Below are 27,791 nucleotides of genomic sequence, written 5' to 3' on the forward strand. Positions count from 1 at the left end.
AAAATGTGCTTTTATGAAGTCAATTTTTAAAAAAAACACTTTGGTATTCTGAAGCAAATGTATTTATTTATCAGTATGTGTATAACTAATTTGGTATTTTCACACAATTACATTGTGTTATGTTGTAGAGATTATCGTATATGTCAAGACAGAAAACCTGTGCAGAAAAAAATTAAAACTTGAATTTGTTTCAAACAATTGTGCCTTCTTCCTCAAAGTAACCTTAAAGTGAATTCTTTTCAAGTACTCATGGATCATGTATTCTAAAATTACTGTTTTTTAATAACTGCTACTAGTTTGATCTTGGCACCATATTACAGAAGATTCTCCTGCAGTCAAGTTTCTGTCTAATTTTTATAAAACTTCCCCTCTATAATTTCTGTCTGTAATGCATTAAAAGTACAAGAGAAAGCAGAAATGGTGGTCTAAATCCTATTGTTAGTCCAAACTATAGTATGACCATTTCATCAATTATATTTACTTATGTGTTGATTCACCATTTAATAATAGATTGAATGGTCTACTGCACTTGGACCTTACCAATAAGATTCCAGCTGGTATTTTACTTCACCTATTCAAAAAATGATTAAGGGGAAACTTAAGCTGGTTTTCTTTGTTTTTGTTCTGCATTGTAACAAAAACCATATACAGTACATAAACAAAAAGAAAAAATTGTATTGCAATGCTGTCCTGCACTTTACTCAAATAAGGTAAACATAAATATCAAGTTAAAAGGAGAAATATGCTCACAATATTTCATTTACCATTTTCCATTACTTTATTGCTGCAAACTCTTCAACTCATGTTTCTCTAATCCACAAAATGTTGCTGAACTGTGATGAACAACTTCATAAAGGTAGGCTTTCCTGAAACTCTTGCCATGTAGAATGATCAAAGTTTCTTATTTCTGGAACCAAACATGTGACATTTCAGCCTCTTCTTTGGCTAATGGAACCTTAGGGAAGCAGAAGCCATAAGGTTCCATTAACACACATCCACTGCAGCCCTGTTCAGCCATTCAGTAAGCCCATTTGCTCCACCGAAAAAGAGAGCATGCTTACAAGCAGAAAGCTCCACACAAACTGGAACCTCTCCTCTTTATGTCCATCACTTCCATGTAAGGAAAAGCAGTGACAGGCTAGATTCTCCTCTATTCCCACAATGAAGAAAATGTCACGACTAAACTGAGCTAATGGTTCTATGGAAGTGGCTCAAATACCTTAAAAATGCCTCTGTGGTTTGTGTGCCTTCAAGTAATTTTCAACTTATGGCAACCCATGGGGTTTTCTTGGCAAGATTTGTCCAAAGGATTGCCACTGCCTTCCCCTCAGTTGAGAGTGTGTGACTTGCCCAAGGGTCACCAGTGCGTTTCACGGCCAAGCTGGGAATCAAACAAAGGTCTCCAGAGTCATAATCCAACACTCAAACCACTACATCACACTGGCTCTCTAAAATGCCTATATACTGTTTTAAATAGTGGTGTCTTAAAAGGATAGCTTATAGTTTTTAAGACTCTTTTTATCATTATTATTTTTTTAGCTGTACTTTGTTTCAATCTATGTTGTAGGTCACCTGCAGTCCCGTGTTGGGAAAAAGGTGGAAAACAAACATTGCCCCCCTCCCCTGAGATTCCTAGCAAATCCCTGGACAAATGCTACATAGGTATGATGTATCAATGACTGACGTGCCCACTGGCAGTACTGTCCTATGCATCTCTACTCAAAGGTAGGCTCAGTGAGGCTGGCTACAATTGTATTCCATTCTCCCCTGGGAGCAAGCCTTATTTGACACACTGGGGTTTGCTTCTGAGTAATCATGCCTAGGATTAGGCTGTAACAGACCGGAATGAGAAAAAGTGATCTTCTGCATTCTTTTTTAAATCAATTACATAATGAAAAAATGCTGCAATAAATTATTATAATTTATAAAATATAACTAGTTCTATCAAAAATAAAAATAAGAAACCCTTAGTAGGAAAAAATCCCACATATTTAAGGAAGGATATTTTAAATGAGAAGGAGGTTCATCTGTCCCCCTCTAGTGTTCCACTTTAGATAACAGCATCTGTGGCTGCATCTGGAAAGACAAGAGAAATATAAATGAGAAAAATGAAGTTTGGGCCTCAAAGAAGGAATATTACATTGCTTTGTTATGCATTCCTTGACCCTAGGAAGTCTCTTTGTTTCTTGGGTTTCCCTATGCTATGAATCACGTTTTCTTCAGCTTGGAAGTTATTTCTTTAAGCTGCAACTCTCCATATCCCTTATGCCATGGCATGTTCTAGGAGTTGCAATGCAATGCCAAAAATGAAAAAGAAAAACATTCCCTAAACCACCAGACTCCTGTAGATGCTTATAACTTCTCTGCCACATCAAACATGCTGTCCATTGTTAACTGTTTTGTCCCCCTACATAATCATGCTCTTCGTTCTCCTCAGTTATAATTCAAGCAGAAGTAAATTTTGAAAAGGCTGGCTACAAAAATTAAGTGAGCATGTGAAAGAAGCTGTGAGCTGAGCTGAGGGCTGAAAATGCTGAGCTGCAGGTGATGTGAAACTGATTACTCATTCCCCTTTAACATCATTAGTGACTAAGGAGAGAGCAAACCTTTGCTTTTTGTTAATTACAGAGCGATAGAATGAATCACTCAGTTAATATACAGTTGCTCTCTATCAGCTAAAATATACAACTAGTATTTGCTTGAGAACAAAGACATTAAAGCATCCTTTTCACTTTCTCATAATGAGATGATTTGTATCTCTTCTCAAAAGACAAATCAATTCTCTGGATGTTTAATGGCAAATGGTATCTCCTAAGAGGATCAAATAGAAAAAAAATTAGTATTTAATTATTACCTGTGATGATATCTGAAATGGGCTGCCTCAACCTGCCTGATGGTAAAGTCAGAGGTGCCCACAGCAGATAAACTCACAGGCAAATGATACTGGATGACTTTTTGTACCTCATACAGGACTAGAGGATGCAGTGAAACTAAGCTTCAGGCCAGGAGACAAAAAGCTGTAAGAGAAAGTGCACATGGAAACTATAGGAGAATTATCTTGTTTTCAGATTCCTTGGTTGGCTAGAGCAAGCAGTTGGCACTATTGTTGCTGGGCTAAGTGAGTCAGGAGAACCATTAACTCCTGTCTGACATAAACAGCCATTGCTATGGGATTTCAGCTAGGTACATGACAGAAGAGGTACACTTTTGTCCCTTGAAGCAAAGATCACAGTCTATAGAAATGATACAAGAGGACATTGTCCTCATTGTCCCAGTAATTCTACTCCCTTTGTGTTTCGCTTCCTCAGAATTCCAACATCATCTGGATCACCATCACTTTGATCTTTGGACACTGAGTTTTCATGGTCAGAATCCACCAATGACTCCTCTTTGGTTGGCTCTTCTGTATCACTACAGCTATCGGAGAAGAATCCTGCATTCTCAGCTAACACAGCAGGGTCGTCATCTTCATAGTGACAACAGTAGCATTTTTCAAACTTGCGGCCATTCCCACTCTGGTCACAGAAAGTGATGTGCCGGTCCTTCTCATGTCCTGCTTCAGGCCCATCATTCACTATAGCGAGAGCAGACAAAAGCGTTTCACTACACAAATAATCCTCATCGTCCACAAATTCCATTTGCTCTGCTATCTCTTCAGCAGAAGGCTGGCTCAGGTCAGGGCAATCCACAAGAATTGTGTCCTGTCTGCGCTTCAAATAATCAGAATTATCATAGACAGGATAGGTCTCTTCTGGATAACCTTTGGACATAAAATAAATTTGTCTTAGATGGAATAATCACCCTAACACCTTATCATATAACAGCACTAGATCAGCACAATGAAGGGATTTCAAACTTTGATATTTGAATATTTGTGGGAAATGCCATTAATTTCCATTTGCACTTTTTTCTACTCAGCGGAATTAGTAGTCCAGACTATTTTGTTTCTCTTTTGAAATGTCAACAGATCAGAACTGGAGTGGAAAGCTACAAGGGGGCATAATTTATACACATGAGTGTGCGCACGGACATGCACGCACGCGCACACACACAATTTCAGCATTGCTCTCAGCACAACTGAAAATGACATCTTGTCCAGTTTTTGCCCAAAAATGTATGATTTTTTTGGATGAGAGGTTGCTTTGGTGAGGGCAAGGTACCCAGACCACTATGTTTTTGTGATGATTTGAGAATTTGGTGCCAATTTTGGCTGAAATATTGGCCATTTCCTCCCCACTTTTCAGGAGTTTGGGGACTCTCCTGAAGGCTTGGGCTTCTGGAAAAAAGGGCTTGTGGATGGCATATGGCCTGTGATCCATATGTCCCTGATCCTTGGATTATCCCAAATTCAATTGAACATTACTAGGCTGAAAATCTCCATTTGCAGCATTGCTTGCACTAAGTTAACACATTTGTACAAGCAGCTGTGCAAAACCACTTGCACAGCCTCTTGTGCTAGCCTTGGTTCTTTTCGCAGCCCTTCCCACCCAAGTTGGGGAAATGATGGCCCCATACAGATAGGCCAAATTAAAGCTGCTTCAAGTCACTTTAGAGATCTGTTGTTTAAATGATGCATGCGTCCTAAGAGTCCGTAAGTTGTGCCAAAGCCATGCTCCAGTCCTTATGACCAGATTGTGGCTTTGGCACAACTTCCGGACTCTTAGGACGCATGAATCATTTAAACAACATACCTCCAAAGTGACTGGAAGCAGCTTTATTTTGGCCTGTCTGTATGGGCCTGATGTTAACTTTAATGACAGCCCCAGATACTGTCAAAGGGCCCTCTTGTCCTTCATTTTTTTTTAAAATCCTGCTTAGCATGTGGTATAGCAGAAGTGAGCAATGTATGACTACTACAAGGTGTATGGGGAGGGGTGGGGGTGGGTGGGTGGAATTGGCTTATGGATTTCTTGAAGTTGTCAGCCCTATATAGTAACAGAACATACTTGTAATCTGAGTCCCTATAGTGACTTTCTTGTTCAGGTCTTCAAAGTTTGCTCATGTCCCTTGAAATGATGATTGGCTTCCTCTGAGAAGCTCCTCTTGAAGATGAAAAACAAGAGAGTTAACCCCCAGGGTCACTTGGGATAATAATGAAAAGTCATCTTGCTTACCTTCCCAGTCTTGCATATATGGAGCTTCCTCAGCTTCTTGTTCTGGGGAGATTCCATCAATAAGTTTGCCTTCTTTCATAACCTTAGTAATTTCTCGGAGTTGTTGAAGCAGTCTTTTCTCTTGATCAGTAGTACCATTTTGGGCCCTGCTACATGACAAGAGTGAAAAAAAGAACAAACAGCACCTAGAATGAACCTACCACTGCTCATGACTCACAACAGCTGAAAGTGCTTTTAGAAGAATAATAATAAAATTTTAATTTTTATCCCGCTTTTTGCCAAGAAATCAAAGTGGCATACAACAGACTAAAATATATCCATATAACTACAATACCCCCTTAAAACAAGATTAAACAGTATAAAACTAAAACTAACATTTTAAAATGCAAACAATAACCATGGGCAGAGTTCGATAAATAGGGAAGTCTTATTCATGGCCAAGTATTTTATTCCTGGAAGGCCTGTCAGAAGAAATCCGTCTTAATGGCTTTTTTAAAAAGCTCTCTAGAATGGTTCTCAAAGCTTTGTCCTGCTGAGGCTTCCTGGGATCTGGGGGGCCAGAGGAGGAAGCACACAACTATTGCTCTAAAAAAAAATGTCAAAAGGAAAGCCCGAACACACAGTTGTTCAAGACCGAATTGTGGGTAGGTGGGTGGATGGATGGGAGAACAGATTAAAAGAAGAAAGGTGTGTGAAGCTACCTTACACCACAGCAAACTTCAAATGCCCCTAAATCAGATGTGTGAACAATTTTCTATCTCAATTTGATTGTGTTCCTTCAGATGAAGCCTGCATTTTCTCCCATCTTTTGTTCATATCAAGGCTTCTCCCCACATTTCCCATCTGGAAAATATGCATTTTTGTAAGCATTTTTTCCCATTAACTAAAGCATGTTTGCATGCATTCTTTCAGTTATACACAGTTGTGGCTGTCACATTTTAAAATTCTACATATGGCTTTATGCGTGTAAATGTTTTATTTCTCTGAAATGCAATTCAATCTTTACAAACATGTGAATTCATTCAGCTGATATGCTTTTGTTTCCTGACAAGTATTAGGATGTGTGAAAGAGATACTTTTGTTGACAGTCTTGATTCCAGTGAAATTCTCTTCCATCTCTGCTCCCCAGAAGTGCATTCCAGATACAGATGTACTGAGGCAGTAACAACCTATTGCTTCATATAGTTTCTGGCACTGGACTGCTTGGACAGAAATATGTTGGCATTCTGCTTAAGCTGTTTTAGATTTCATGGACTAGTCACAAAAATTCTAAATACTGCCGTGAAAGCTAGAGACACAATATGAAGGAAGTAAAGTGTCACAGAGGTGAGAGAAGGCAAGTCACCAGGGAGGATGTTGACCTGAAACATGATGACTAGAAACAACTATCCAAAACCTTTGGCCAAGTCTCTATTTCTTTAGTTAGCAATTCATGTCAGTGTTTAGTCAAAGATATTCTAGGCACTGGGCAATTATATAATATGCTAAAAAGGCATTAGTAACTACAAAATAAATGGAATTTAATACATTTTTATCTCCTGAAAAGGGTCAAATAGTTCATAATTTTTTATTACCATATTCTCCCATGCTGAATAAATATGTCACAGAAAGAGCTACTTATGTAATTTCCTCTCAAATTAAAAAGGAGACCAGCGACAGGCATGAAACAAAGAAAGTGTGTCTGGCACTGATCTTGTATTTCCCTTTGTCTCAAACCTCAGAACGTCATCCTAGCCTTTGCCTGACCTCCTTTCTCAGTCTCATTTTCCACATTACATAATAATCTAAAATGAATGAAACAGAAGAGCATCCACCTCCTGTTTAAATTCTTGTGTTTCTTAGTCAGCATCCTCATTGCAGGCAAGGTGAGAAAATAGGTCTGGATCTACTGGAACTATGTCTAACTTCTAGCTTGTTAACAATTGTGAACTGCACTCTGCCTTAAATTATATTGCTGAAATGAAGAAAGTTTGAAGTAGGCAAGAATGAATTTTTGTGTGGCAGGACTCTGAACTGTGTTATTTAAAACAACCTCAGAATTCTATTCAGAATTTTTAAAAAACAATGTATACCCCACCTTTCTGCTGGAATGAGACACAAGACAGCTTACAAAATGTTAAGATAAAAGGTTAGATTTAAAAACTTATTTTAGGCACGGTACAGAGCACCAGGAAAAGGCGGCCAGGAGCTGCCTCTCGTTGCTGCGTAGCGGTACTGCAGCAATCAAATTTTGCGGTACCGCTGTGCAGCAAAAAAGGAGTGCACAGACGCAGCTCCTTTTTGTGGCGCAGCTGCGCCACTGCAAAGTTTCAGAGACAGTGCAATAACATCACAATTGCACTGCGCCATTTGGATGCGGCGCAGCTGCAACATCATCACTACACATGCCATCTGTACAGCGCTGTCTAGTGGTGACACCCTGGCCACATGCTAGGGTTGCGTGGCGTGCAGTCACTCCACTCCTGGGCAACCCTAGCACATGATGGCATCACAAAGGGCCCATCTGTACTGGGCCTTAGAGAAGTTTTTTTTTAAAGTACACAATTCTATTAAAAATGCACATTGTTAAAACAGTTTAAAATATACTGAAAACATAACTGAGATGATACAAGGGGAAAAACAGAACTTATTACTTTTAGATACTGTACATATAACTCAAAATCAAAGGCCTTAGCCTGCCTACAGAATAAAAGCAGGAAAGAACTTAACCAGACCTCCTGTGAAAAGGAGTTCCACAGGTGGGAGCAGCCACTGAAAAGGCTCTCTTCCATGTCCTCACCAGCAGGTCTCAGATGGTGGTAGAACCAAGGGAAAGCCTCAGGATAGAATCACCTGGGAAATGTGAAGAGAGGGGGCTAAATTAGCCCCTCTATTCAGTTGAATCTCCCCTGCAAAAATGGAGGCTCACACATATTCAAACTCCATAGGCTTGAATGGGGCGCATCCCTGTGCGTGCAAGCCTGGGCGCATGCGCCATTGAAAATATCAGAGGTCACCCCTCCGTGGATATTTGAGGTCGCAGTTCTCAGATCTGCAAGTTAGGAGAGGGCGACTGTACTGTATATACTTGACTATACATTGACCTCATGTATATATTCTGGGGCCAAACTTATGGATTTTGATATGACTCATGGATAAATCAAGGGTAAAACTTAGGGACAAATAGCAAAGGATGCAAAGGATGAAGCAAAGAAAAACCAAGCACGCTGCCATTTTTCCACCCCAGTATTCAAAAAGGCCAAAGGTGGAGGTGGTGGAGCTGCAGCAGAGACAGTCCAGGGGGTCAATGCTTCTTTTAGTTTCTCCCAGGATGGACTAAGCTCTTGCCTTTGGCCACTCTACTCAGAGAAAGGGATACTTTCTATTTTGATAAGAGTTAAGGTACAGTACTTACACTGACCCATAGATAAGCTGACCCAGTTTTTTGGAAGTTTCATTTTTGACTAAAATTTCTTTTTAGATTATTACTCTCCAATTAAGCAAGACTAAAACATCTAAAACACTGTCAAGATAAAAACAAAATAATGTACTTGTCTATTAAGAGAGGAACACCTTGCAACAGTTGATATGGAAAGGCTACATCTCTGTAACAATTCATATGGGTACTTTTATCCTGCTTTTATACTTCAAATTAAGCAAGAGTGGAAGGGGCAGAACTAGTTTGCTCTCATCCATGCATTTAGAGCACCTTGTCTTGAATACCTAAATTGGGCTTACGGGAATGCTTTATGTGCAAGGCTTTGATTGGTGGATCATAGGGTCTTAGTAAAAACAGATTCCACAAGCTTTCTATATCTGCCCATCATTTCCCTGATGGCTCTCAAGCTAAAAGTAGCTTTTCAAAGTCTGTAACTTCTAGAATGGCTGAAAAATCAAAGGTTTAATTTGTTTGCATCTGAACTGGCTTGCATACTGAATAGAGATTTTTACCTCACAGAGTATTGTGAAGTATTGTGGTGAGGTGTTTCAGTAACAATGAAACCAGCAGGATTGAAAGGGTTAAAAGAACAGGAATTTTAAAGGAAATGTTTCTACAGAAAGGAGACAAAACAGTGCTCTTACAAGAAATCCTACAAAAAGGCATTGTTAGGGATTTGTAGAATTGCTTGCTTGAGAGAGTTTGCTAGTCTTACCACAATTCATGTGGCTTCCCTCCGCTTTCTGAAGGCATTATTCCTTCTGCGCACAGTTTTACCTCGCAATGTACATTGGGTGAAATATGAGGGCTGATGGTCATCCTGATTCTAAGTTTTATGAATGTTTTCCAATGGATGGATAGTTGCCTACTAGACTCAGATTATCAGCAGAACATCCAACACTGGTGAGTGCCAGACACAGCTCAAACTGATTATATAACAAGTTGTATTAATGCTTTCTGCAGCTTCCAAGTTTGAAATGCTGAACCCTACTGAGAGAATTCACTAGTACCATTTTAGAGTTCAGTTGCTATGAAGCATTCCCAAAGATCTATTAGATGTCTGTCACAACTTCAGCAAGCATTTGTATGAACAAGCAAATAGCAAAAAACTAAAAAGAGACAATTTCAAATGCAGCCTATGGTGTTTATTTATTGCCTTTTTTTAGTTCTAAAAAAGGATAGCAAATTGGTCATTCTCAGAGATCAAATGTGGAACGAGCAGGAAGGAGAAGGTGGCATTTTAAATTCTGTATTCATAAATATTCCTATCACAGTGGACAGTAAGGATGATTCAAACAAATATGATCCAGACAAATACAAATGGCAAATAGTAAGTGTGCAGAAGAAACTCTCTGTCAACTGAATCTCCTTAAAGAAACATATTTCTTTCCCTTCCATCCCCATGGAGATGATCTCCGTTATTCCAGACATCTATCTACTGAACACAGAATATAGGGATTTCTTCTGAAATTATGTAACATAGGTGAATATTTTATAGATGTAGAAAACATATCAGTCTATTCTGAGAGAGTATAATCACACAAAACTGTTAATGTCTCTTTATCCATCTCTGTGTCTTTTAACAGACCAGCAAACTACTAGCCAGTAGAAATACTTACACTAAAAATCTTATGGGTGCATTCTAGACAAAGTGAACATTTTGATTTAAACACAGAACCAAAAAATAGAAGAGGAAGGAGTGCAGTACCTTATAATTAAACAGAATAATAAAGTAACTTCTCCTTGATCATCTTCAAGAGATGTACATTTTGAATTAAAAACATATTTGTATTTGGGGAGATTATATTTTATTATTATTATTCCCCTTATTTATCTCCCACCTTTTTGAACAATGAGGATTTAGGCTTTAAGCTTACAAACACACCAGATATAATATGAATAAAAATATACAAAACATTAGAATGAAAATATGTTTAGACTATCAATAATATTAAAACAATAAACTACAGCACTCTATTAAAGCCCATTCTTTAGTCAATCCTCAAAAGCCTGCCAGGATTTTTTAAAGTATTTGCCTGTTGATTGAAGGTTAGGAAAGGATTTCTGGAGTCTAGGAGCATCCACTGAACATTTTAAAAAGTTTAAAGTACTGTATGTTCTAAATACAAGTACAAAACAACAATTCATATGTGGAGCTAAATACATAATGCACACATACCTTTCACAGTTGGGTCCCACTCTGCTGATTAATTTCTCCATGGCTTCTTCAGTCTCTCTCAGCTTTTCTTGAAGCTGGGCCAGTTCATAGTCAGCTGCAATACAAACAGGGTCCCCAGAGGCATCAGTCAGTCGCCTCACCTCTCAATTCATTCCTTTAAGTCGGTTTGGCTTGCCTTCAGAACACAGCAAGCACAAATAGAACTTGTTCTGAGTGAACCATGAGTGGTGACTAAGAGGGTTTTGCTAGTCAACAGAACTAATGGAAATGGTATTTTATTCTTCCCAGGCAGGAGATGAAACGGGAGATGTTCCTAAGGTTAGTGAAAGCATATATAATGCAAACAATTGCTCATCAGTGGCGGCTACCTGCTGAGTAACTGCCTGACTGAAAATGCCTACAGACAAGAAAGGCTGAGACACAGCAAGCCACCTAACCTAATGGCATCAAGAATATTCAGCAGGAAAGCTAATGACTATTTTGGTCAAGAAGAAAATCAAGACTGCTGTTCTATGCACAGTTTCTTGGGAATTAGACTCATTCAATAGGGTGGGTTTTCTTTTTATACACATGATTGGACTATGACTGGAGACCAGGATTTGAATCCCAGCTCGGCCATGAAAATCCACCGGGTGATCTTGGACAAGTCACACTGTCTCAGGCTCAGAGGATGGCAATGGCAAACCCCATCTGAAGAAAACCCCATGATAGGTGCCATAAGTCAGAAATGACTTGAAGGCATACAACAACAACAAATAACAAAAGCAATCAAATAAAAAAGTGGGCTTAAGAATCCTTTTGTTGTTTGCATCCATGAATGTATATATACTATGTAATTATAGCGGTTTGATTACAATTTAAATGTCAAAGTTCTAGTCTCTGAGATGTGGGATTTGAAGTTTGGTGAAGTACTTAGAATCAGAGAGTTCTAGTGCTGAAATTCAGGGAATAGGCTAGAGCAGTGAGTTTCAATCTTCCTAATGCCATGACCCTTTAATACAATTCTTCATGTTGTGGTGACCCCCAACCATAAAATTATTTTCGGTGCTACTTCATAATTTGTGTTTTCCGATGGTCTTAGGCAACCCCTGTGAAGGGGTTGTTCGACCCTCAAAGGGGTCGTGACCCACAGGCTGAACAAACTACAGATCCCAGGCTTCTATAGCTTTGGGCCATGCCAGTTAAAATGTTGTCAAACTGCATTATTTCTGCAGCGCAGATATAGCCCAAATCTATGAAAGCTTATGCTACAACTTCTTTCACACGGAGGATTTTACAAGATCCCTTTGCACTCAGTTCAATGGATAAAATAAAAGCTAAAAAGCAATTAAATAGACAGCCATATTTAACACAGTTGAAAAGGCAGTAAAAACATAACAATGATGATAAAAATGCAGCCAATTCTGAAACATCTAGTTAATGGTCAAAGGCCAAGGTAAATAAGAAGACCTTTGCCTGCCAATAGAAAGAGAGCAAAGAGGGAGTCAATCTAGTCTCCTGAGGGAAGGAATTCTCTTCCATTTTCTCACCAACTGTATTTGTGATGCTGATAGGAGCAAGAAATAGCCCATAAGCTATCCAATAAATAAAATTTAAATTTAAATAATATGCCTTGCAAGATGACAAGCATGGAAACAGGAAGACAAATGGAGACCATAATTATCTCTGAATAATTCTTGTTGTGTGACTTCAAGTCATTTCCTATTTATGGTGACCCTAAGACAAACCTGTTACAGGTTTTTCTGGGTCTGAGAGTGTGTGACTTGCCCAAGGTCACCCAGTGGGTTTCCACCAGAGTCATAGTCCAACCTTCAAACCACTATACCATGCTAGCTCACACATCTGAATGATACAAACAGTAAAAAGAACCTCCATTCAATTATCAGTGCTGCTTTCCCCCAATTACATTACCAGTCTATACGAACCAACAGTGTGATGCTGCAGCAAAGAAGGTAGATACTATTTTAGCCTGCTTTAGCAGAAACGTAGTTTCCAAGCTGAGAGAAGTAATAGTCCTACTATATTCTGCACTGATCAGACCTCACTGGAATACTGTGTTCAATTCTGGACACCTCATTTAAAAAATATGGACCAGCTGGAGTGGGTTCAGAGAAGGGCAACAAGGATAATAAGGAAAATGAACCAAATGAGGAATGGGTGAAGGAGCTGGGCATGTTCAGCTTGGTCAAGAGAAGACTGAGGGTGACATTATTGTATTCTTTAAGTATCTCAAGGGCTGTCACAAAGAAAAGAGTGCAGGCTTATTCTCTGCTTCTCCGTAGAGTAAAACCAGTTTTTAAGTCATAGAAGGGTAGACTTTGATTGAACATTAGAAGGAACTTCTTGGCAGTAAGAGCAGTTTGGCAATGGAACCAATGGCCTTGAGAGGTGGTCTCCTTCCCTGGATGTCTTCAAAAAAAGGATGGAAAGATACCTGATGAGGATGCTTAATCTAGAGATCCTCCACCGAGCAAGGGATTCAATGGCCCAATTGGATTCATTGGCCAATGAGGCCCCTTCCAACTCTATGATCTATGGCCCTTCTTATGCTTGGTGCCTCAAACAGATGACTTCAAATACAGGAAACACAACAAAGAAAGAAATAATCCTACTATTTAGTAAATCGCTGCACAGCTATTTCTCCTCCCTCCCCCAGTAGATTTTCCAAGAGAAAGAAGCAGTGGGTAAACACAGGAAGGTTCCAAGTAAAAGATTATAATGTCTGGACCCAACAAAAAACCTGTGATTAAGGGATTATTTGTGTTATGCTCTGATAACATTTCATATGATTAATTAATACACTGGTCATCAAATTGCCTCTTCTATCATGGTCCTGGACTAATTTCCCAAACAAATGCCAATTCTGGACACAATTTCAAGACAACCCTGGAAATGCTACTTACTGATCTTCCTGTTCATATTTCCAGATGCTGAAGAGGGACATTTCCGTTCAACCATCGTAGTTTTCCCCTTAGAAGAAAGCTGTTAATTTAAAATGGTTACTATGGTGGCAACAGTGGCAAAAGCATTTCTCAAAGACATTCCTCAAAGAGAGGGAAGGGCTCAGTTCAAACATAACAGGGAACCATCACTGCCTGTTATGCAAGTGAGCTGTGGAAAACCCTCCCTCTTTGCATGACAGAGGAGAAAACTCCCACTTCTAGTTATAAACTAATCACCATTGTTTATTCTGTCCAAACTCATGATAATATGGTTTGCTTAAACTCAGTTACAACCAAACCTGGATCAGGATTACATGACAGTTTGAAACTGGTGTATTTTTAACCAGAATTGGACAAAGTAAAGCCCCCCAGGCTATATTTATGGTACCCTGCCACCTGCAGACTACTTTTATTTTATTTTTATTGGCAAAAAGAGATGGATTCGCATTCCTAGACATCACAAGGAACAGTTGTTCACCTTGTGGATAGGTTACAGCCCCTCTATGTCATACACTGTTTACCCAAAATGGTTTTTCAAAACCAGAAGTGTACTTTACTTTAAGTTCTGTTTTTGATTTCATTTGGGGGTATTTTTGGCAGACCCATGCATCTCAAGGTCAGAATACTGGCTCTGCAACATCTGGAAGTTGCCCACTGCTATTTATACAAACTCCACACACAAGTCATTGGAAAATGTGGACAGTGGAACTGAAAGTTTAAGTTGCCAAATCTCCTCTGACTCTGACCTACCATCAGTTTTCTGTTATGTTTAATCGGTAACACGCAGGAAATAAGGGGCAGTATCTCATGCTATGCAGGCAAAGAAAAACTAATAAAATGGATCCTTCATTTTTATGCCTGCTCCCTATGTGTCACATATTAATAGAGTGCAATGGGAGGAGACTATTACCCCAACTTTGGCGCAAGTTTCCTTTGCCTAATTTCTGACATTTTGCCCTCCTGCTACAGATAATATCAGATTTGATAACTGCTCTCTCTCGACACCCAAATAAACTTATGAGTGAGTATGGGGAAACAGAAAGATCCACCGTGAAGGCCTTCCCTCTGCTCATGCAACACTGGATCTCACCCAATAAGAAAAATAGAAGTTTGAAAATTTTGATGGTGGTGGTGGTGGTGGTGGGGAATAAACATTGACTCAGCCTGATAGAAACCACTGACCTTCTGGTTAACTAAGGCGGTTTACAGACCATCCCTTTGGGGTGGCCTGTACCCGCCCCTTTCCCCAATGGATCGGGGACTCAGCTGCCACAATGGCAGCCCTGAGGCCCCAATCCGCTGCTTTTCCAGGCCGTGGGAAGCGGCAAAAGGCTGCTTCCCAGCAGCCTCGAAAGGGGGTGTCCTTGGGGCTTCATGCCCCAAGGACACCCGACAGCAGCGGGGAAAGGAGAAAGGAGCCGCTCGGCCCCTTTCTCCTTTGTGTTGCTGGGGCAGCCGTGTAAAGGCTGCACCAGCGACACAAACTCAGGAAGGAGCTCCGTTTCAGAGCTCCTTCCAGCACCGTGGAAAGGGCGCCACAGGCACCCTTCCGTGGCGCCAGGACGTCACATACGTGCCGCTCCATTTGGAGGTGGTGTGGCTGTGACATCCTAATGGCGGCGCCCATGAAGAATGGGCACCGCCATTTTGTACGTACTGTGTACATACTAGGGTTGGGGGCATCTGAAAGAGACGCCCCCGGGCAACCCTAGTACGTACACAGTACATACTAAAAGGCCCATCTGGAAAGGGCCTAATAAAGTTAAAGTCAAAGGTAGTCCCTTGACTTGATGTCTAGTCGTAACTGACTGTAGCGGGTGGTGCTCATCAATGTTAGTAAGCTGAAGAGCCAGCATTGTCCAAGGACTACTCTGATGTCATGTGTGACTGCACTGAATGCGGTTACCTTCCCACTAAAGTGGTACCTATCTATCTACTTGCATTTGCCTGCTTTCAAACTGCTAGGTTGGCAGAAGCTGGGACTAGTTCTGACAGGAGCACACCCCATCATGCAGCACTTAGCCCTAGAACTGCCAACCTTCCAATTATCAGAACTTTAATCTTAACCACTAAGCCTCTGCATCTCTGGTTAACTAAAATATGCCCCCCCCCCACAAAAACGAAACAAAACAAAACAAAAAAAAAAACCCAGCACAATTCAATGCAATTGATAGATCAAAAAACAACAACTGGGATTGTTCTCAAGTCTCCTCCCTGTCCTATTTGAGAATAGCCACTATAAGAGGAAGTTAAGTTGTGAAAGGATTTTAAATTCCAACTCATTTGTTTTCCATTGTGTGTTTGAAAAAAGAAAGAAAGAAAAGATTTTCTGGCTGTTCAAAGTCTGACCTCGCAGCATCCAAATCTGCCACAAAGCCATGTGCCATCCATTTGTACAAAGGCTCAGTGGTGGCTCTTTAACAGTGTTTCAACAACCCAGCTTGGTTCCACAACCTGTGACTATAGCACATGCTGTAGCAAAGTCTGTTACAACGAATGCACCCATCTGTTATTCAGGCCTTTCATTCCATCTTGGCAAGTTTCAGTGGAGCTGGAATAAATAGAGCCTTCATCATAACAACTCCCTTACAACTAGCTCCAGACTGAATTCTTCCAAGAAACTGAATCAATGCAACTATAAATTTAAAGGTAATAGATCAATTTCTTACCTTAAAAAGAATGTACAATATGTATAAAAGGATCCCAAATCCATATATTGGGATAACTTGTCCCACAAGTCCTCGTCCGGTGCCGCCACCTCCACCTCCTCCTCCACCTCCACTTCCTCCTCCGCCACCCTTGGCCTTGGCAACTGCTTCTGCAAGATGAGACCTTGGAAAATGGGTAGCAGTTGGTCTGGCTTCTGGAGATATTTGGGGGTGCATGGTTGGAGGAAATTGACTGGCCTTCCCTGAAAATCAAGGCAGAAAACACCTTTTCTGAAACCAACATGGTAGGGACAAATGTGCAAGGAGAAATCTAAACAAGCCATTCTTATAGTTATGTTTTCTACATATAGACTGCCAATATTACACAACCCTACATGTTTAAAATGTCTGCCACATACCGTAAGCTTACACTACCCAAGTATATGAAGTTCACAAAACAATTTAACAAGTTAGATTGTAGTTGCATCCCCTGTGCCTGTTCCTTGAGACATCATATCTGGCTATTGTGACGCATGCCTTAGTTACATCCTGGTTAGATTACTGTAATACACTCTATGTGGGGCTGCCCTTGAAGAGTTTTCAGTAACCTCAACTAGTCCAAAGAGCTGCAACCTGGTTACTCAGGGATGCTGGCTACAAGGAGCAGTTGCAACTCCCTTGTTGCAACAGCTCCACTGGCTGTTGGTTTGTTTCCAGGAGCAATTCAAAGTGCTGGTTATTACCTTTAAAGCCCTAAGCAGAGGCTGGATGGCCATCTGTCGGGGATGCTTTGACTGAGAGTTCCCGCATGGCAGGGGGTTGGACCGGATGGTCTTTGTGGTCTCATCCAACTCTATGGCCTGTTACAGACTGCCAAAATAAAGCTGCTTCGGTACTCTTTGGAGGTATGCTATTTAAATGATGCATGGGTCCTAAGAGTCCGGAGGTCGCGCCAAAGCCACACTCCATTCCTAAGCACTGGAGTGCAGCTTTTGGTGCAGCTTCTGGATTCTTAGGATGCATGCATCATTTAAATAGCATACCTCCAAAGAGAACCGAAGCAGCTTTATTTTGGCAGTCTGTAACAGGCCAATGATTCTATGATTCATAGAATCATAGAGTTGGATGAGACCACAAGGACCATCCGGTCCAACCCCCTGCCATGCGGGAACTCTCAGTCAAAGCATCCCTGACAGATGGCCATCAAGCCTCTGTTTAAAAACCTCCAGGGAAGGAGATTCCACTACACTCCAAGGGAGTGTGTTCCACTGTCGAACAGCCCTGACTGTCAGGAAGTTCCTCCTAATGTTGAGGTGGAATCTCTTTTCCTGTAGCTTGCATCCATTGTTCCAAGTCCTGTTCTCTGGAGCAGCAGAAAACAAGCTTGTTCCCTCTTCAATATGACATCCCTTCAAATATTTAAATAGGGCTATCATATCACCTCTTAACCTTCTCCTCTCCAGGCTAAACATCCCCAGCTCCCTAAATCATTCCTCATAGGGCATGGTTTCCGGACCCTTCACTATTTTAGTCACTCTCCTTTGGACACGCTCCAGTTTCTCAATGTCCTTTTTGAATTATGATGCCCAGAACTGGACACAATATTCCAGGTGGGGCCTGACCAGAGCAGAACAGAGTGGCACTATTACTTCCCTTGATCTAGACACTATACATTTATTGATGCAGCCTAAAATTGCATTGGCCTTTTTAGCTGCCACATCACACCGTTGACTCATGTTCAACTAGTGGTCTACTTGGACTCCTAGATCCCTTTCACTTGTTCAGCCAGGTGTCCCCCATCCTATATCTGTGCATTTCATTTTTCTGCCTGAAGTGCAGTACCTTACATTTCTCCGTGTTGAATTTCATTTTGTTAGCTTTGGTCCAGCTTTCTAGGCTATTCAGGTCATTTTGAATTTTGATCCTGTCCTCTGGAGTATTACCTATTCCTCCTAATTTGGTGTCATCTGCAAATTTGATAAGTATGCCCCCAATTCTGTCATCCAAGTCATTGATAGAGATGTTGAATAGCACTGGGCCCAGGACAGAGCCCTGTGGGACCCCACTGGTCACTTCTCTCCAGGATGAAAAAAAGTCATTGACTTTCGTACATATTGGAGAGACTTCTTTGCAAAACTGTTTTCATAACATTGCAGCTTTCCCAATGCATTCATATGAAGTATACAATCCACATAGAGGATCATCACACATAATAAACTACATAGGAGTTATCATGCTAGATGGTTAAAGACAATTAGACAAGAGAATCATCATACAGTTCTCCCTCCATTTTTGTGGACTTCGAATCTGCGATCTCAGTCCTTCACAGACCAGCAAGTGGGGAGGGTTAAAATGGTGTGTGCGCCGATGGTGTGCAGCCAATCAAGCCAATGGGGATTGAATGTGTGAATTTCCATTTTTGCAGGGGAGTCCAGAACAGAGTCCCCCACGAAAATGGAGGGACAACTGTATTTCTTTCACTTTCCTAAAGAAGCTGCCATATCTTACAAATACACATTAACACACACAACAATATACAAGAAATAGCTGCGATTTTCCCCCTCTTTAATTTTTTGTAAAACACTTCTGCATTTGCTGCACAGGTTTTTTTAACACTGGAATTTCCTTTTACCAATTTTCAGAAAGATTTATTTTTCTGTGTCTAAAAACTAAGATCTAAGAGTTCAGATGCTTGAAACTTCTTTGCCAAAACCATTTAAGCTCTTCTGCCTATTTAGCACAAAGAAACAGGATTTGTCTCTCCCGATTTCAGCCACCTTCCAATATTCTGTGTACATTAAGAAAACTCATTGGTCACTGGGTTAATATACTTGGGACTTATGGGTCACTCCAACCTACAGAATTTCCTGTTTTCTATGTTGTTGTTGTTATTTAGTTAGTATTGCAAACCTTGGTGTTGCCTTGAACCTACTGCTACAATTTCTTTTTGACTATATTAATTTAACAATATCAGAAACAATGATTTCTCTCTCCCATCCCTATGATAAGTTGCTGATATGAATGAAGCTTGAGGGGTTTTCTTTGTGTAAAAGACTATGGAATCCATTCAGTTTTGGTAAAATGGAACCCAGTGTAAATGGCAGACAAGAATATCAGCCTATGTAAAAGGCTATTAAAGGGGCAGGGGGCTAATACACAAAAGTTAGTAGTTACAGAGAAAAGGCTAAAACCTATTTTATAGCTTGATGATTTGTCTCTCTTCTGCATTGGGTACTAAGGAAAAATGAAGGTTCTGCAATTCTGAAGTCTTCTTACCTGCTGCAATGAACTGTTGGGTTTTAAAGGTGCTACAAGATTGTTGTTTTGTTGCAACATATTAAAACAGCTACCTTCTGGAAGATATATCCCAACTATTTCCCCAGCCATCAAGGAAAGGGAAAAGAGAACACGTATGAAATATTGTTCAGTGTTTTAAAAGAATATACTGTACAGCCAAATATTTTCTTCATCTTTGAAAAGCAGACTTCCATCTCTTTTCTAAAGTAACATATTTTTCTCCATAAAGGAATCCATTATATTTGGAAAGCCCCAGGATTAAATCCAGTTTTTAGTTCCTAACTAGAATAGGCCCATTGCCTCAATGTGAAATTCGTTGAGATTCTGCATCCCATGGGTATAGCATAAATTTATCCTAGGGCAGCTATGTGCCCTCTTCCCCTCATTATTACCTTTCTTAGTGCTGGGGTGCTCACCATGGTCATTTGTTGGCAAGGGATTATAGAGATGGCAGGCACAAGTGGCTTGTTGGTGTTTGAGCAGCCAGCAACAGGAAGAAAAAAGATAATCTTCCCCAATTTCCTAAGCCGGACTTCTGGAACTTTGAGGATCATGCTTCCGTTGTTCTGTGGCCAGATCCCTTTATGCCCCAGCTATTGAATGAGCTTGTAGGTGGTACCAGATAAGGTAGGGGCTCAGGGGAGCAACATGGATAATGGAGTTAAATTATCCCATCCACACATGCAGGCATAAGTTGGAACAGAGACAGCTTTTGTGGAAGACCTACACAGAGGAAATGTGCCCTTGTTGGTTCTGCTGAACCTTTCAGTGGTTTTCAATAGCATCAGTCATATTATCCTTTGGGCTGCCTTGCTGAGATGGAATTTGGAGGCACTGGATGAGTGAATCCAGAAGGTGGTACTGAGGACTCATGTTCGACACCCTGGCAACTGACCTGTGGAGTCCATCAGGGTTCTGTTTTGTCCCCCATGCTATTTAACGTATACATATGTTGGGAGAGGTCACATGGAGTTTATGGGTAAGATGCCATGAATGTACACATGACACCCACCTCTACAACTCCTTTCCACTCCAATCCAAGGAGGCTATCTTGGTTCTAAACCAGTGTCTAGACGAGGGCAAATTGAAACTTAATACAAACAAGACAGAAGTACCCCTGGTCAGTTGAAAGGCAGATCAAGGGATAGGGATCCAGCCTGTTAGATGGAGTTACACTCCCCCTGAAGAGGCAACTTTGCAATTTGGGTATACTCCTGGACTCAGCAGGGAAACTTGCCCAGGTTTCTGTGGTATCCAGGAGTGTTTTTGTACATTTAAAGCTATGTGCCAACTGTGTCCATTCCTTGAGATGCTGGCTATGGTGGTACATGCCTCAGTTACATCCCATTTGGACTACTGTAATGCGCTCTACATAGAGCTGACTTTGAGTAGTGTTCGGAAACTTCAGCTAGCACAAAGACAGTGTTAAATGGACAGGTTACAGGGGCCATACTACTCCCCTCTTAAAACAGCTCCACCGGCTGTCAGTTTGTTTCCAGACACAATTCATACTGCTGATGCTGGCCTATAAACCCTATGTCGGTTAGGCCCAAGCTATCTGACAGACCATGGTGCAAAGCATACTGCAGAAAGAATCCAGTTTGAGACCACTTTAACAGCCCTGGCTCAGTGCTACAGAATCCTGGGACTTGTGGTTTATTGTTGCACCAGAGCACTCCTGACAGAGAAGGCTAAATGTCCCCAAAACTCCAGTTCCCAGAATTCCCTAGCATTGAGCCAGGACAGTTAAAACAGTCTCAGATTGGATAATTTCTGCAATGTTTTTGACCCATATCTCCCTACATGAGCCTGCACAGACCCTGAAATCATCTGGAGAAGCCCTTCTCAGCCCCAGCACCATCACAAGCAGGGCTGGTGGGGACTCAAGAGAGGGCCTTCTTGGTGGCTGCTCCTAGACTCTGTAACTCCCTTCCCAGGGAGGCCAGAATGCCCTCCCCATGCTTTTAAAAGACTGGGCTGAGATGTTTTAAGTTAAACTGTTTTGATTGCTTTTTCTCCTTTAATGGCAATATCTTAATTCCATTTTAATGTTCACTTTTCTGTATTTTTACCTGTAGTTTTTAAAATTATATTCCACTTTGAGTCCCTATTCTGGAAATCTCAAAACCTCAAAACCTCAAACACCCAATACTTTTAGCCACTTCTGCCTTTGAGGTGGCAACTGCAGTGCTTCTGCTTGTTCATCTCTCAGATCCCAAGTCTCTTTCCAGCCTCGTGTCTCACAGAAGGAGCAAACGAACGAGACAGAAGGCTGGAGAGAGATGAACAAGCAGGATGGCCACAGCTGCCACCTCAAAGGTGGAATCAGGCAGTTAGTGGCAAAAAGTTACAACACTGAATAGAGACTGAGGAGCTGTTAAATGGCAGGAATTCAGGCATAGTGCTTGGCACGAATCCATGCCTTCTATCATTTCTCAGATCCTGCATTGCAAATACGGTACAGGTATGCACTATGCTACTTGCATATTCATAAATAAATATATAAATATCTGTCTCACTTCAGAAGTACTTCTGTTTCCAAGCATTTCCGATAAGGGACACTGAACCTGTGGTAGTGATGATGATGTCTGCGTGTATCACAAACAGGATGCTGGCTTTGTAAATAATTTCTTCTAATTTAATGTGACCACTCTTCTTGAGACTAATAATTAGATTTAGCTCCTAGTTTCCAAGTGATTCATATTTCCTGTTACATATTAAATTTGTCAAATCAATTTTTGAAAGCACTGTATCTGGATTATTTAAAGGACCTGTTTGGCTCATGCTAGCACTGTATTGATCTTCACAATGATGGTTTCTAATTAAAAGTACAGATCCATTAACATAATTGACTCAAAGGAACAAAAAGTAGTTATTAACAATTCTGCGCAGTAATTTTCACTGCATAACTGGTGCTGTTATTGATAAATGCCTCAGTGATCTACTATAGGGAGGCATGCACAAAAATAACTTATCCCTACCTCCAAATGATGCATTATCTAAGTGGTTTTTATTTAGCTTTTAAATATACAGATAACCAGTCACAAAGCATACTCATTCATCTACCACAAGAATAGACCTTTCTGAATATTTTGGGTATGAGAATAAAACGTGTCATGCAACACACAGCCAAAAATTTCCAAGCCAGCTTCTGGCACAAAGTCAATTTTACCTGAAAAAAGTCATTATGGAAACTCTGGCAAGACCTCTGGATTACAAAATGCTCTGAAGGCCCTGAGAGACCTCTGAATTTGGCAGTGAAAGTCACTGAAATGAAATCCAAAGGAACAATTTATAAGATGCCTGAAGAAGTGTAAGAAGTATAAGGATCACCATGTAGGCTGCATCAATCTGTTTATAACAGGGGTGGCAACTTCTTCTCACCAATGCTCAACAATATCAACCAAATCAGCCAGATTTGCAGTTTATGCAAAACTTAGCTGATATTCAGAACTATATGGATATTACAAAACATCCATTGACATTAGATATCTATAGTCCATAGTTTTCAACCTATATTCGGGGAAATCCTGAAATTCTACAGAAAGTCATCAACCCAAAGCAATTGTGGACAAAATTGCAAGTCAGCTTGTCCACCAATGCTAGTATTTCCCTGAAATGACTAGCTAAGGAAATGTTTTCAGTGTACTTTAGCTCTTATTTTTCAGTTAAAAAAAGGAGGGCCCCAACAGTGTTGTCTCATGACTTAGCCCACACAAAACAGGTATCCAAGCTAGAACATGCCCTAGAGGTCTCTGAAAGGTAAAATTCTGTAGCAGATCTGCAGATGCTTCTTGGTGGACTGGGCAGGAGAAAGAGAAGGAAGGCAGAAGCAGGCATTGCTTAAAGACAAATGGTTGCATCTCCAGTGACTGCATGATTGATTAGTTTTGATTTCTTAGACTTTCTGAATTTGCCCCCCCCCCACCCCTTAACATTATTCAGTGGTAACAACCAATCCAAAAGTGAAATGATTTTCATATACAAAAGTATGGAATCCATAGCTCTATATGAAGTTCTGTGTTTGTGAGTCCCAATTCACCACTGGCCTTAGAATATAAAATATTGGCACCACAACTATAAAGATAAAAGCCTGGAAAAAAACTTGGAAAATTATGAAAGAAAAATTCAGGTTCTGCCTTCCCCTCCCTTTTTCTGGAAAAAATGATCATGGTATATTTGCTTTTAGAGTGATTAATCAAATGTTTAAGACAAGATATTTGTTCTCCCACTTTTTAAAAAAAAACCATTATATCAGGTAGGCTATTATATAAGTTTATCTACAGTGTGTGTTTCACACTCAAATAGTGCTCAATCACTTTCCTAACATGTGACAAAAGGGATTCTAGACTGAGCCCTTCACATATGTTTTATGATGGCTAAACTAAACATTTAAAAGATTCTTATTTTGTCATTTGCTGCAGTGTTGGAACTTTAACAATTCGGTGACAGAGTTGTAACTTGATTTATAACAAAAACTGCTGCAAGCCACAAATGATCATGTCAAGTTTTACCTAACCATACAGATCTGTGCAAATATACAGTAACTGAAAGAGTGGCCTGTTACAGACTGCCAAAATAAAGCTGCTTCGGGTCTCTTTGGAGGTATGCTATTTAAATGATGCATGCATCCTAAGAATCCGGAAGCTGCACCAAAAGCTGCACTCCGGTGCTTAGGAATGGAGTGTGGCTTTGGCGCGACCTCCGGACTCTTAGGACCCATGCATCATTTAAATAGCATACCTCCAAAGAGACCCGAAGCAGCTTTATTTTGGCAGTCTGTAACAGGCCAGTGAAACCTTTTGGTTTCTGATGATGTAAATACACCCCAAGAGCTACTCCTATCAATTCTTGTCAGCATCTTTGCATGAGACTGTGAAAGTAAGACTTTAATGGTGGCACCACATGAAATGAATGGGGAAGTAATGGCAAGCAGATGAATGAGGCATGCACTGTAGCACAGGAGAGCACAGGTTAGCTTTCAGGTGTAAAATCAAAAATAAATACTGAAATAACAACCATAACAAAGACTTTCCTTGAGAAATTCTTGGTTACAGTCATACTGAATACTGAAAATGATGTCCATAGTATGTTTGACACAAAGGCTGATTACTCAGAAGGATTTATTTTTATTTTATCTTTTTAAAAAAAGATTGAAATGAATAGGAGAACACAAGGAGTGCATAGTTTAAATGAGTTTTTATTTTTTTACAGAATTTCCAAGTATGTATCAAAAGCAAAAGAATGATGGACATGGGGTTTTAATGTATATTCAAACAAACAACAACAATAACAAAATCACACAATATGAGTACAATGGTTGCAAGATGCTGACGAAGAAATGCTTCAAGATTTTAACGGGGAAGTAATTTTAAAAGTTATAATGTCAAACAACAAAAGAAAAAAGATAGAAGAACATTAACAGTGCAATACTACACATGTGTATTGGATACAACTTTGCAATAAAATATGATAAATGCAACTTGTAATATTTTGTTAGAATTACAGTTTATTTTATTTTCTGCATAGCTCACTTCATCCCAGGTCATAATGATCTATACATAAAGAAAACTTTTGTGTGAATCTACTGCTTACTGCCTTATTAGTCCTGCACTTGCTGCCTCTCCCAACTTTACCTCCCATTCAAAATTACAGTGTAGAAAGAGCAAGGGCCAGAGTAGCCATTCCCTGACTTGTTTACGTGCTGCATTAAAATGCCATCATTCTTTGCTGGCTGGGGATGATAGCAGTTTTAATCCAGCCTATCTAGAGAGGATGAGACTGTGGGAGGTGAGGAATACAAAACATAGCACCAGGAGCAGTACGAGTGGCCCGTGTGTAGTTAGAGGCCTTAGCTCTAACCAAATGCAAGCCCCATAGGTTACGGTAGGGCTTGCAATGCTGTAGCCCAATGGCTCCCAAACTTTGGTCTTCCAGAAGTTTGGATTTCAGCTCCCTTAATTCCAGGTGGCTGGGGCTTCTGGGAGCTGATGCCTAAAACACCCTGGGAACCAAGGTTTGGGAGCCACTGCCTTACAAGAAATAACCAGAAAAGAAATGCAATGGATTGGCCTGCTCTTATCCCACCCAATCGAGCTCCATTAGCTAACACCACATTTACTTTCCCTGGTAGGGCTGCCAGAGTGAAAGCTGCACAAAAGGCTCTTACAACTTTATGAGGTGTTCAGAAGAAGCGATTTCAGCAGATGTTGCAGCTGGTTACCTGGATGGATGACAAGTGGCACCTGCTGAAATATGCCCTCTTCCACACAACCCCCAAAGGCAGTTCCCACTCTGAACAGGGTGACTGGAGGTTCTCCTTTTCCAAGACCTGTCCTCCATTTCAGCCTTCAGTCCAGGAGGAATCCCAAAATGTCCTCCCTTTTGCATGAATTTACATTTATATGAGTGTTTTTAGCTTTGGATTGGGAATGCCCTCTATTTTCCTCGAATGCTCTACATTTTGCACTGCCTTGCCCTCCTTTGCGGTTAGGACACATCTATCTGGTCACCATGACTCTGGCAGAAGAAGAGATGGGATTCAGGGTGCGTCTACGCTGTAGAAATAATGCAGATTGACACCACTTTAAGTGCCATGGCTCCATCCCACACAATCCTGGCATTTGTAGTTCTATCTTTCTTCCACCTTTCTCTCAACATGGGACTGCAGGTGACTTGCAACACAGATTAAAACAAAATGCAGGTAAAAAAAATCCCATAATAACAAGGGATCTTAAATACTATAAGCTATCCTTTTAAGATACCACTGTTTTAAGTAGTATAGAGCAGCGGTTCTCAACTTGTGGGCTGCGACCTTTTTTGGGGGGGCTCAAACGACCTTTTCACAGGGATCGCCTAAGACCATCGGAAAATACATATTTGATAACAAGGGTCCGATGGTCTTAGGGACTGAGATGAAAACAATGTTGGGGGTCACCACAACATGAGGGATTGTATTAATAGGTTGCGGCATTAGGAAGGTTGAGAACCACTGGTATAGAGGAATTTGGTCTGAGCCTTGGACTATGGGTCAGGAGAGCAGGGTTTGAATCTCGGCTCAGCCATAGAAACCCACTGGGTGACCCTGGGCAAGTCACACTCTCTCAGCCTCAGGGGAAGGCCATGGCAAACCCCCTCTGAAGAAATCCTGCCAAGAAAACCCCATGATAGGTTCACCGGAAAGGACTTGAAGGCACACAACAACAACGAGGCACCAGCTGAAAAGAAAGCTGAAGACCTGTTGTGGTTGTTGTGGTGTGCCTCCAAGTCCTTTCCCGACTTATGGCCACCCAATAACAACAATAATAACAATAACAATTTTATTTCTTACCCGCCTCCCCTTACGGCAGGTTACAGCATAGTCAAGGCACAATCATTACGTAAACTCTGGAATGACCCACCGGAGGAAAACACTGGCTGCTCTATCCTTCCCACAACGGCCTCATCTTAATGTGGGTTGATTTTACTCTGATTTAATAACCTGGTTGCATTTAAGGTGCCCGTGTTTTAATTGGGGGGTTAGGGATTTTTGTTAATTATGCGTCATTATGTTTTATGATCGTTACCCGCCACAATCCTCCAGGGAGAGGCGGGCTATACATAAACTATAATATTACTATTATTATTGCTATATTACTACATGACACACACACATTAAGCTGCGTAAAACGCGCATGTTAAGAGATCTGCGCCGTGTTTCTATTGCAATACGTGGGTCAATAATTAAACTTTGAAAAATCGTGTTTAAAATTCATGATTAAAAACCTGAGGGAAGAGACAGGTCTTCAAATGTGTTCATATATATATATTTTCCTTGGCAACCAAATCCCTTCAGAGGGGCTGCTGCCACGGCCTTCCCCTGAGGAGGCTGAGAGAGTGTGACTTGCTGAGGTTCCATGGCAGAGCCAACCCTGGAAGGACTACAATTCCCAGGGTTCCAGAGCCTGCTGCTGCTGCTGCTGCTGCTGCTGCCTAAAGCGGCGTCGAACTGCGTTACTCCTTGAGCGCAGGCTTACCCTCGGTGGCGGCCCCCGTGGAGGTGGGCATCGGGGCGGCTGAGGGCCCCTCCTGCTGCCTCCATGCCCGCGGGAGGAAGGCCCTGGGCAGCAGCAGCGAGACGCACAAGACCAAGCAGGAGGCCAGGGCCACCCGGCGGAACGTCGCGTACGCCATGGATGCCCAGGGGCCGCCCAG

At 41.0% G+C, this 27,791-nt stretch overlaps 1 protein-coding gene across 4 annotated transcripts; it reads right to left on the reverse strand.

Annotated features, from left to right (window-relative positions):
- Positions 1 to 150: 150 nt before the first annotated feature.
- On the reverse strand, positions 151 to 27,791 carry RIC3 (RIC3 acetylcholine receptor chaperone). 4 transcript variants are annotated; one of them, XM_089521118.1, is made up of 6 exons: positions 27,614 to 27,791; positions 16,323 to 16,564; positions 13,615 to 13,693; positions 10,712 to 10,805; positions 5,115 to 5,260; positions 151 to 3,760 (listed from the first exon to the last, which is right to left on the reverse strand). In XM_089521118.1, the coding sequence occupies exons 1-6, from the start codon at positions 27,768 to 27,770 to the stop codon at positions 3,264 to 3,266; spliced, it is 1,215 nt and encodes a 404-aa protein (XP_089377244.1). In that variant the 5' UTR covers positions 27,771 to 27,791; the 3' UTR covers positions 151 to 3,263. The 4 variants fall into 4 exon arrangements, with proteins under 4 accessions (XP_089377244.1, XP_089377246.1, XP_089377243.1 ...); XM_089521120.1 differs by having other exon boundaries at positions 151 to 3,574; positions 5,115 to 5,263; XM_089521117.1 differs by having other exon boundaries at positions 5,115 to 5,263.

Source organism: Sceloporus occidentalis, unplaced genomic scaffold, assembly GCF_023333645.1.
Source record: "Sceloporus occidentalis isolate IW3139 unplaced genomic scaffold, rSceOcc1.0.p SCAF_4, whole genome shotgun sequence".
NCBI classification, from domain to species: Eukaryota; Metazoa; Chordata; class Lepidosauria; order Squamata; family Phrynosomatidae; genus Sceloporus; species Sceloporus occidentalis.